This window comes from Pongo abelii, chromosome 5 (genome assembly GCF_028885655.2).
Source record: "Pongo abelii isolate AG06213 chromosome 5, NHGRI_mPonAbe1-v2.0_pri, whole genome shotgun sequence".
In the NCBI taxonomy this organism is placed as follows: Eukaryota; Metazoa; Chordata; class Mammalia; order Primates; family Hominidae; genus Pongo; species Pongo abelii.
In genome coordinates this window covers 35831450-35843576 of record NC_071990.2, presented here as the reverse complement: position 1 = coordinate 35843576, position 12127 = coordinate 35831450, and the positions used below count along the sequence as shown (strand labels likewise).

Below are 12127 nucleotides of genomic sequence, written 5' to 3'. Positions count from 1 at the left end.
GAGGGCAGCAAGCACCCGAGTTTCTTCTTATAAAGGCTCTAATCCCATCATGAGGCCCCACCCTCATGACCACATCTAACCTAATTCCCTCCCCAAATGCTCCATCTGCAAATATCACACTGGGGGTGAGGGCTTCAACATAGGAATTTGGGATGGGGGACACAATTCAGTCCATAGCAAATCTAATTTCCTCAAGAATTTCAGCATTTATAATAAAATGCCCTGGTTTCGTGTTCTTGTGAATAACCTGTATCACACATTTCTGAGGCAGAGAGGGTGACAGACTTTGATTTTAGTGCCAGTCTTCCCTCTCCTAAGCGAGTGACTTGGGAAGAAGGATGTTCGAGGGATGTAGCCTGGCCCTCATTCACACCCAGGCCTTCCAGCTGGAACAGGTCTGCCCCATCTTCATCACCAGAAAATCCACACCAGGACTTCCTTTCTACAGGCAGAGCTCATTTCTTATGTCACCCACTTGAAGTCCTGTATCACAGGCGTGTCCTCTTAGACCTGCTCTGTGGTTTTTCTCTTACTCAGACTCCTTGGGTGAGGGTTGGAGTATTTGTGGGGAGAGACAACTCGGCAGTGAGATGTACGCGCTGCTTTGACTGTGGTAAATCCTAGTAACATGGTCTTAACACTGTTGGTCAGGCATTGAATTTAATGTCCTAATAGGTCTGGCTGCTCCTCTGCCATCTGGCAGGATGTATCATCTGTGGTTGTGAGCTTTTATCACCTCCTCAAAGGAGAATCCCCACTTGCACTCCTGTTTCTATTTGCGTATTTACCAGCGATTCCCCAGTGCTTTCATTCACCTTAAAATCACAGTGAACACACTGTCTCAGCCCTGGAGGGGTTTTGTTTTGTTTTGTTTTGTTTTTGAGGAGTCTCACTCTGTCACCCAGGCTGGAGTGCAGTGGCATGATCTTGGCTCACTGCAACCTCTGCCTCTTGGGTTCAAGCAATTCTCCTGCCTCAGCCTCCTAAGTAGGCAGGATTACAGGCATGTGCCACCACACCTGGCTCATTTTTGTATTTTTAGTAGAGACGGGGTTTCACCATGTTGGCCAGGCTGGTCTCGAACTCCTGACCTCAGGTGATCTGCCTGCCTTGGCCTCCCAAAGTGCTGGGATTACAGGTATGAGCCACTGTGCTCAGCCCCCAGCGTTTCTTATATGAGCATGCATATATATATATAATATATATATTATATATGTTTATTTATATTTATATATAATATATCTAATATATAATTAATTGATGTGATGTTTTTAAATTGTTAGAATTCTAATTCTAATCAGCTAAGCACAAAAATATGAGTAGGAGAAAGATTTTTCTCACATAGCTGACAGACCTTTCTGATGTATATTGTTTTATAGTTTTATAGTTGTTATTTATGTTGTATGCTACTATCCAACTGTTCATATTCCCATTGCCTATAGATCAGGGGTCAGCAAACTACAGTTTGCTGGCCAAATCTGTTCCCTGCCTGTTTTTGTAAGTACAGTTTAAGTGAAACACAGCTGCACCCATTGATTTACATACTGTCTAGAGCAGTTTTTGCATTACAAATGACAAGAATTTAGTAGTTGCAACAGAGACTGGTTCAAATAAGATTGGCTGTGTTTGGAACTAGCACTTGCCAGAATGTAATATTTGCTGTGAAGTGCTGAAAAGAAAAGTAACTTCTCTTCATTTTTTTAGTGGCATAGTCTAAAACTGCTCACAATCATTTTGAAAGACTAAAGAATAGGCCAGGTGCGGTGGCTCATGCCTGTAATCCCAGCACTTTGGGAGGCCAAGGCAGGCGGATCACAAGGTCAGGAGTTCAAGACCAGCCTGGCCAACATAGTGAAACGCTGTCTCTACTAAACATACAAAAAAAAAAGCTGGGCTTGATGGCAGCCACCTGTAGTCCCCAGCTACTCGGGAGGCTGAGGCAGGAGAATCACTTGAACCCGGGAGGCGGAGGTTGCAGTGAGCTGAGATCGCGCCATTGCACTCCAGCCCTGGAGACAGTGTGAGACTCTGTCTCAAAAAAAAAAAAAAAAAAGAAGACTAAAGAATATTAGCACCAAAGAACATAGCCCAGAAGCCTTGCTGTACTACACCTGCTGAAGGGACGGATGGAAATGCTGGAGAGCAGCACTAGGCAGTGCTCAGGCACTGCCCCAAACCAGCCCACAGGCCATCGAGGCCTCCAAGGGAGTGGGAAAGGTACCTGGAGAGCCATCTCCAGAAGGAAAGAAAGAAACCAGCTGTACCAGGGTTTGCTGGAGGGGTTGCTTCACTTTGAGGATTTGCTTTTCTTTTGTACCCCCTCAAAAGCCAAGTACAAGTAATGATGCTTTTTTATCCTAGGGAGGCAAATACATGCAGGCGGTGATTCAGTATGGGAAGATAGTATCCTGGTTAGAGATGGAATATGGTTTATCAGAAAAGGAATCGAAAGCTTCTGAATCATTTCTGCTTGCTGCCTTTCTGAACCTGGCCATGTGCTACTTGAAGCTTAGAGAATACACCAAAGCTGTCGAATGCTGTGACAAGGTAACATCGTGTCTCCCGTGAGATGGACTTTAGATACTCCAGATCTTTTCTCCATCTCTGTCTTTTGCTTCCTCTCAGCCAAAGGTTGCAGGATTTTTCATTTTGCTTTGTTTTATTTATTTGAATGTTTGGGATTATTTGTTTCTCAATATGAATTGGGAAATTCAGCAAGATTTTTATTACAGTCAGACTTTTATGATACCTAGACTGTTTATCATAATGCATTCTGAAGAAAAGTTTTGATTAAAATTAAATAATTTTTATCCACGACCTTCCTTATAACTGTAGTATTTATATCAGAGTAGACGTATAACTCCTCAGGTTCAGTTTAATAAGAGCAGATTTAACTTAAGCTTTTCTGGACTTTAACAGACTGCAACTGTTCATATAAAGCATATATATAGGTCAATTTTTATTATAATCATTTATTCACTGATATGCATAAATAATTTGAAAGGTCCACAGAGCATCAGCAGCCTTTTTATTTTTACATTTGTCTTATTAATACTATCTTCGGTCTTTGAGTGCTTACCCACAGTACTCTATAACAGTGGTTTATCATCTGTATCGTTATGTATCGTTCTGATATATTTATATACCAGCTGATACTATTTTAGGTATCTGGTCTCAGAGTGAACAGTATATATTATACTATGGGTAAAAGTAAAAACTAATCATTGGACGTATCTTAAAGGTAGACATAAAAGGATAAGAAAAGCAAGGCAACTATTTTGTACATTCTTTGTGAGATTATTTTTGAATTTTGTGGATCAGTGTTTCCTATTGCAGCCTCTCTCCCAAGACCAGTTATTAATTTTATACGTATTTTTTGTTTTTTTCATACAGAGCAGAGAGAGAGAGAGTGAGAGTGTGTGTGTGTGTGTGTGTGTTTTGTTTCTGTTTTAGAGACAAGTTGTTGCTATTTTGCCCAGGCTGGGGTGCAGTGGCTATTAATAGGCATGAACATAATGCACTACAGCCTCAAACTCTCGGGCCCAATCTATCCTCCTACCTCAGCCTCCTGAGTAGCTGGGACTACAAGTGCATGCCATCACACCCTGCTAATTTTTAAATTTACTTTTGTAGAGATGGGGGTCTTCCAAAGAGCTGGGATTAAAGTTGTGAGGTACCACACCCAGCACAGCCTTGACTACATTATTTTTCTGTCTTCTATTGACAGAAGCAGTCATATACCATCACTATTAACCCTATCTTTGGCAATAGGAAGCCTGTTCTCCTTATTTTCCTCTTTTTTTTTGGAGATGGAGTCTTTCTCCGTTACCCAGGCTGGAGTGCAATGGCACAATCTTGGCTCACTCTAACCTCCACCTCCCAAGTTCAAGCGATTCTCCTGCCTCAGCCTCCCAGGTAGCTTAGACCACAGGTGCCAACCACCACGCCCAGCTAATTTTTGTATTTTTAGTAGAGGCAGGGTTTCACCATGTTGGCCCAGCTGGTCTCCAACTCCTGACCTCAGGTGATTTGCTGCCTCAGCTTCCCAAAGTGCTGGGATTACAGGTGTGAGCCACCACACCCCAGCAATTTTCTTTTAGTTTTGTTGATTATATCTTTATCTTTAAAGAAGGTTTTAATATTTATGTAGTCAGATTTGTCTTCTCCTTTCTAGTTAGAAAAGACTTCCCCACACCAAGATTATAAAAATAACTGAGGCCAGGCACAGTGGTTTACACCTGTGACCTGTAACCCCAGGACTTTCGGAGGCTGAGGCGAGAGGATTGCCTGAGCCCAGGAGATAGAGGCTGCAGTGAGCTGTGATTGAGCCACTGCCCTCCAGCCTGGGCGACAGAGTGAGACCCTGCCTCAAAAAAATAATGATTAGATTTTACATATTTTAAAATAAAAAATAATTGAAACATTTTATGGTTTTTTAATATGTAAATATGATTGATCTAGAATTTATTTTTGTGCTTACAATATGAGGTAAGAATTTAACTTTTTTTTTTTTTTTTTTTTTTGGAGACAAGAGTCTCACTCTGTCACCCAGCCTGGAGTGCAGTGGCACGATCTCGGCCCACTCCAACCTCCACCTCCCTGGTTCAAGCAATTCTCCTGCCTCAGCCTCCCAAGTAGCAGGGATTACAGGCGCCTGCCACCACGCCCAGCTAATTTTTGTATTTTCAGTAGAGACAGGATTTCGCCATGTTGGCCAGGCTGGTCTCGAACTCCTCACCTCAGGTGATCATCTGCCTCAGCCTCCCAAAGTGCTGGGATTACAGGTGTGAGCCACTGCACCCGGCCTTAACTCTTATTTTCTATGTGGATAGCTGCCGTCCTGGCCCCGTTTATTTTAAAGTTAACTCTCCACTGATTCACATTACCACCTTTGTCGTTTTCAAATGTTTTTATATGCAGACACATGACTGTTTCTGAATGATTCGTTCTGTTCCACTGAGCTGTTTGTCCACATACTAGTAACCAAACTGTCTTAATTTCAGTAGTTTTAAAGTTTGTCTTTTTCTGTGGTAGGACAAGTGCCTCTTATTTTTTTCTTTTTTCCCAATTTTTTTCAGCCATTCTTGGGCACTTATTTGTTCCAATGAACTTTAAAATGAACTTCTCAAGATCCCCTTCTCAAATCTCCTTGGGATCTTTCTAGAAATCGCATTAAATGCAGAAAATAATTTGGGTAGTAAATTTTGATCAGTAGTATGTAATTATCTTGAGCCCCATTTTTTTAAATACACTTTTTCCATCTCCTTTGGCAAAAGAACTTTGGTAAGCTGTTTACTGAATTTATTAAAATTCATCCTTTCTAAAATATAGACCATCTGTTCCTAGGCCCTTGGACTGGACAGTGCCAATGAGAAAGGCTTGTATAGGAGGGGTGAAGCCCAGCTGCTCATGAACGAGTTTGAGTCAGCCAAGGGTGACTTTGAGAAAGTGCTGGAAGTAAACCCCCAGAATAAGGCTGCAAGACTGCAGATCTCCATGTGCCAGAAAAAGGCCAAGGAGCACAACGAGCGGGACCGCAGGATATACGCCAACATGTTCAAGAAGTTTGCAGAGCAGGATGCCAAGGTGTGTGCAGAGCCCGCTGACTGCAGGTGGATCAAGAGCCTGACCATGCCCCTTTGATTTTAGGGGACAGGAACAGTTAAACAACCCAAGAGGCTCAAGAGGAGGGAAAACGATTTCCAGTCTGATCTGAGGCTGCTTTGGATCCAAAGGTCGAGTAGGGCAGTTCCAGTCACCAAAGGCACACGTCATGAGAGATGAGAAAACTAAATTCCCTTCAGATGTATTAGATTGGTTCAAAAGTAATTGTGGTTTTTACCATTACTTTCAATGGCAAAAACAGCAATTTTGCACCAACTCCCCCGGCGCCTCCCCCCCTCCACCCCCCAGCCCCTGCCCGAGTTAGAGTCTCGCTCTGTTACCCAGACTGTAATGCAGTCGTGCTAACATGGCTCACTGCAGCTTCGACTTCTCTGGTTCAAGTGATCCTCCCACCTCAGCCTCCTAAGTAGCTGGGACAAGCACACTACCACACTGGGCTAACTTTTTAAAATGTTTTGTGAAGATAGGGTTTCACTTTGTTGTCCAGGCTGGTCTCAAACCCCTGGCTTCAAGGGATCCTCCTGCTTTGGTCTCCCAAAGTGCTGGGATTATAGACATGAGCCACCATGCCCAGCCCTTTTGTCATTTTTGAAAAATTGTAAACCCATCAGGATTTATTTTTTCAAGTAAGACTTCTGATTTTCCCAGGAAATGGGATGTTATAGGAGCCCCATCATCACACCTGTTATCTTGAGAGTCGGCAGCCAGCCTGGCAAATGTGCCAGGAGAGGTCTGTCTGGAGAGAGGGCGACCTCCCTACAGCATAGTTGGCACTCTGGTCCTGTCCCCAGTCTCCAGGAATGCCCAGACTTCATTATCCCACAGCTGTCCCATGTGTCAACCAAAGAAAGGTGAAGCTCCCACTCTAACTATTGGTAGCACAGCCCTGACCTACCCAGCTAGATATCCTAGAGAAAATCATTGCAATACCTCGTGTTTGGGACCTGATACACAGTCTGGAGGAGCCAGGAATTATTTCACTTCTTTATTCTCTGACCTTCTTGATTGCTTATTTCTTCCTTAGGAAGAGGCCAATAAAGCAATGGGCAAGAAGACTTCAGAAGGGGTCACTAACGAAAAAGGAACAGACAGTCAAGCAATGGAAGAAGAGAAACCTGAGGGCCACGTATGACGCCACGCCAAGGAGGGAAGAGTCCCAGTGAACTCGGCCCCTCCTCAATGGGCTTTCCCCCAACTCAGGACGGAACAGTGTTTAATGTAAAGTTTGTTATAGTCTATGTGATTCTGGAAGCAAATGGCAAAACCAGTAGCTTCCCAAAAACAGCCCCCCTGCTGCTGCCCGGAGGGTTCACTGAGGGGTGGCACGGGACCACTCCAGGTGGAACAAACAGAAATGACTGTGGTGTGGAGGGAGGGAGCCAGCAGCTTAAGTCCAGCTCATTTCAGTTTCTATCAACCTTCAGTATCCAATTCAGGGTCCCTTGAGATCATCTTAACAATGTGGGGCTGTTAGGCTTTACCTTTGAACTTTAATAGCACTGCAGAAACCTTTAAAAAAAAAAATGCTTCATGAATTTCTCCTTTCCTACAGTTGGGTAGGGTAGGGGAAGGAGGATAAGCTTTTGTTTTTTAAATGGCTGAAGTGCTATAAATGTAGTCTGTTGCATTTTTAACCAACAGAACCCACAGTAGAGGGGTCTCATGTCTCCCCAGTTCCACAGCAGTGTCATAGACGTGAAAGCCAGAACCTCAGAGGCCACTTGCTTGCTGACTTAGCCACCTCCCAAAGTCCCCCTCCTCAGCCAGCCTCCTTGTGAGAGTGGCTTTCTACCGCACACAGCCTGTCCCTGGGGGAGTAATTTTGTCATTCCTAAAACACCCTTCAGCAATGATAATGAGCAGATGAGAGTTTCTGGATTAGCTTTTCCTATTTTCGATGAAGTTCTGAGATACTGAAATGTGAAAAGAGCAATCAGAATTGTGCTTTTTCTCCCCTCCTCTATTCCTTTTAGGGAATAATATTCAATACACAGTACTTCCTCCCAGCATTGCTATTGTTCAGCTTCTTCTTTCATTCTAATCCTTGCTATTAAGAATTTAAGACTTGTTCTTACAATATTTTTGCCCTGGAGTGGATCTATTTACATAGTCATTTAGGATCCATGCAGCTTTTTTTGTCTTTTTAAGATTATTGGCTCATAAGCATATGTATACTGGTTTATGGAACTTTATTTACACTCCTCTATCATGCAAAAAAATTTTGACTTTTTAGTACTAAGCTTAATTTTTAAAAACAAAATCTGTAGGGTTGACAAATAAATAGTTGCTCTTCTACACTAGGGGTTTCACCTGCAGGTTTGACATGCAGCTGCTCACTTTTCCGGCCCTGTCAAGCTTCTCTGTTCTGGCGTGAGTTGTGAAAGAGTTGAAGACAGCTTCCCATGCCGGTACACAGCCAATAGCCTAAATCTCCAGTACTTGACCTGACCATTGAACTAGGGCAAGTCTTAAAATAAATGTGTACATGTAGTTGAATTTCAGTCCTTACGGGTAAACAGATTGAGCATGGCTCTCTATTCCCTCAGCCTAAGAAACACTCATGGGAATGCATTTGGCAACCCAAGGAACCATTTGCTTAAACCTGGAACATCTCACTTTTTTAAATCCTAAAAAACACTGGCAGTTATATTTTAAATTAGTTTTTATATTTATGGTGGTTTTATCAAAAGACTTAGATTAGGACCCCCTTAAAACCTAAAAATCAAGTTATTTCCTTTTATAATACTTTTCTTCTCCATGAAACAAATGGAATCAATTTGTGAGTTTTTTCCTTTAATGATAACTAAAATCCCTCTAATTTCTCATTTATGCTTTTGTCTTTTTTATGAAATATTTATTTTAAAAGCCCCAGTCTCACTTACGAAATATGAAGCGCAAAAGCTGATTTTGCTTACTTGCTAAACTGTTGGGAAAGCTCTATAGAGCATGGTTCCAGTAAGGCCAAGATTGAAATTTGATACTAAAAAGGCCACCTAGCTTTTTGCAGATAACAAACAAGAAAGCTATTCCAAGACTCAGATGATGCCAGCTGTCTCCCACGTGTGTACTATGGTTCACCAGGGGGAACTGGCAAGAGTGTGTGTGGGGAGGGGAAGGGTGTGTGAGTGGTTCTGAGCAAATAACTACAGGGTGCCCATTACCACTCAAGAAGACACTTCACGTATTCTTGTATCAAATTCAATAATCTTAAACAATTTGTGTAGAAGTCCACAGACACCTTTCAACCACCTTTTAGGCTGCATATGGATTGCCAAGTCAGCATATGATGAATTAAAGACATTGTTTTTAAAAAAAATTATTTAGATGCACTTTTTTGTGTGTTCTTTAAATAAATCCCAAAAAACAAATGTGACTTCCCACTGTTTTTGGTTTTGCTTAAGTGATTTTCAGGGAAAGCTATATTGGTTAAAAAACCACGGTGGGGGCCAACTTGAAGAAATTAAACATCAGAGATGTCAGGCGCAGTGGCTTATGCCTGTAATCCCAGCACTTTGGGAGGCTGAGGCAGATGCATCACCTGAGGTCAGGAGTTTGAGACCAGCCTGGCCAGTGTGGTAAAACCCCGTCTCTACTAAAAATACAAAAATTAGCCAGGTGTGGTGGCACACACCTGTAATCCCAGCTACTCGGGATGCTGAGGCAGGAGAATCACTTGAACCTGGGAAGTGGAAGTTGCAGTGAGCCAAGATTGTGCCACTGCACTCTGGCCTGGGTGACAATGAGACTCAGTCTCAAAAAAAAAAAAAAAAAAAAATCAGAAAATCGGCAATGGACAGTATGGTCCTACGCTTTGCTCTAAGGTGCACCTGAAACCAACACTGGGGTGAAAGTGGCGGAACAATGCATCATTGCTAAAAAGAACCAAGTAATCGGAAAAATAAAAAGGTTTTGTTTTTTCATTAGCCAGTGGATATTTCACCTTTTTAAGCTGATTTTAAGGTAGGCTCAATTTGCAAAATAAAATTTAATTGTGCCCTTTAATAAATATATGAAACATAAGTAAGCCTATCTCAGGTGGTGTTCCGTATTGAGCATACATTTTCTTAAGTAGCATATATCATCAATACTCATCATCACAGACTCTCAAGGCCTAAGGAGATGTCACATATACTGCAAATCCTCATTTTCATACTGCAAAAGAAGGTGGCACGGTGCTGGAAAGGTACTTAGTAGGACCTCTGAGGTCTACAGACAGGTTGATGCAGGTTCGAGGCACCCTTTATTCCCTCTGAATTCTTGGCTTCATCTCTGGATTTGAATTATGTTTCTCCCTCCTTCCTGTTAAATTATTTGGTAATGAAATAAATTCCTAGCTAGGTGCAGTGGCTTATGCTTATAACCCCAGCACTTTGGGAGGCCAAGGTGGGCAGGTCGCTTGAGCCCAGGAGTTCAAGACCAGCCTGGGCAACATGGCAAGACCCTGTCTCTACAAAAAGTACAAAAATTAGACAGACGTGATGGTATGCACCTTTAGGCCCAGTTACAGGCTGAGGTGGGAGGATCACTTGAGCCCTGGGAGGTTGAGGCTGCAGTGAGCCATGATCATGCCACTGCACTCCAGCCTGGGTGACAGAGCAAGACCCTATCTCAACCATAATAAATTCCCTTTATTTGCATGCTTTTTTTTTTTAATAAAATAATGATCACCCTAGGGATCTTGAGGATGAGCCAGAGAAGATTCCTGGCTGTAAATGTGTAATCTCAGTAATTCAGAGGCAGCTTGCACAACCTCCAAAATGAGGACTGCCAGTGAAGGGCTTTGTCTATACTTACTTGGTCTTAGCAGCACACTGACCTCTGCTTTTAGTATGGTACCTGTGAACCCTGTATTCTCTGGGGCTGGAGACTATCTCCAATATAGGTGACAAAACGCATTGAATTTGAGCCAGTTAGTCAAAATCCTGAAACTCAGAATTCCCCAACCCAGCTGTATATTTTTTCCATCAGCTGGCTACTTAACGCATTTGAATGATAATGACTGACAAAAGTACACAAAAGGATGTTCTCTGATGGCTTGAAAAGTTTTGGTAGACCTTCAGTACTTCCCTTCAGATTTTTCTCTACTACATGTCTGACGTGGAGTTTCTGTGGAGGAGAAGGCACTATCTGTAATTGCCCAGAATCTCCACGTGTGACCTTAATAATACATGACAAGAAAGAGACAGCGTTAAATACAACTCTTCAGATTTTTGACAGCATCTTGTTTGGGTAACTGCAGCCTATAGTTAGAAAAATTAAAGCACAGTTTATAAGGCAGGGATTCTTTGTCTTCTAAAGATGAGGGAACCTTGGAGAATCAAGAATGGGGAGGACCCAGAATGGTGATGCAGCCCACCCATGGCCATCAGGTCACCTGATGCCCTTGCACCATTTTAAAATAGGTCTTTTTCTAGTGTGATGAGTGATGCTCTTGGTGTATGGAAGGAGATGTTGGTACTTCCTTAGAATTTCCACACATTCGGTGGAACTGAAATGGTAGCAGAGCCACAGGCCTCATAGTCTACTTTGGAATAAAGCTATGGTGGGAAGCTTGCCAGCGTGTTAAGCAGAGGCATCTTTTTAAAATACACTTTAGGGGCCAGGGATAGTGGCTCACACCTGTAATCCCAGCACTTTGAGAGACTGAGGCAGGAGGATTGCTTGAGGCCAGGAGTTCAAGACTAGCCTGGGCAACATAGACCCCATCACTACCACTCACACACACACACAAAATTAGTTAACTACACATGATGGTGCATGCCTATAGTCCCAGCTACTTGAGAGGCTGAGGTGAGAGGATACTTGAAGCCATGAGTTCTAGGCTTCAGTGAGCTATGATCATGCCACTGCAATCCAGCCTGGGCAACAGAGTGAGACCCTGTCTCTAAAATTAGAAAAAAAAATGTGGCTGCTACATTATTTCCACCTCTCAAATCTCCACAAGGTCATTAGTCCTTGCTAACCCAGAACTAAGCAGGGAAGGAATTCTGGGACATGTGTTTCCAACTTGGCTTAGTTGACACATTGCAAATACAACATGTGGCTAAGCCTTTCTTTTTTGTTTTTGTTTTTGAGAGGGAGTTTTGTTCTTGTCGCCCAGGCTAGAGTGCAGTGGCACAATCTCGGCTCACTGCAACCTCTGCCGCTGGTATTCAAGTGATTCTCCTGCCTCAGCCTCCCGAGTAGCTGGGATTACAGGTGTCCGCCACCACACCCAGCTAATTTTTTGTATTTTTAGTAGAGATGGGGTTTCACCATGTTGGCCAGGCTGGTCTCAAACTCCTGACCTCAGGTGATCAACTCGCGTCGGCCTCCCAAAATGCTGGGATTACAGGTGTGAGCCACCGGGTCTGGTCTGTGTCTAAGCCTTTCTTGAGGTATTAAATATTTCCAGCCTGGGTCTGCTCTGGGATAATGTGTTTTCATAAGATAACTCCTTATTGTAGGCATTGTTCTTGGCTTAAAGTTATCTCCTTAAAGCTTCTGACTAAGGAAATAAGTG

At 42.9% G+C, this 12127-nt stretch overlaps 1 protein-coding gene across 2 annotated transcripts in view; it reads left to right on the top strand.

Annotated features, from left to right (window-relative positions):
- Positions 1-8993, top strand: part of FKBP5 (FKBP prolyl isomerase 5) — a 111802-nt gene extending 102809 nt beyond the window's left edge. The window contains exons 9-11 of one of the 2 annotated variants that reach the window (XM_054556722.2): positions 2362-2547; positions 5347-5586; positions 6650-8993. In XM_054556722.2, the coding sequence (XP_054412697.1) occupies positions 2362-2547; positions 5347-5586; positions 6650-6757 (534 nt within the window). In that variant the 3' untranslated portion in view covers positions 6758-8993. 2 annotated transcript variants of the gene reach the window in all.
- Positions 8994-12127: the final 3134 nt, after the last annotated feature.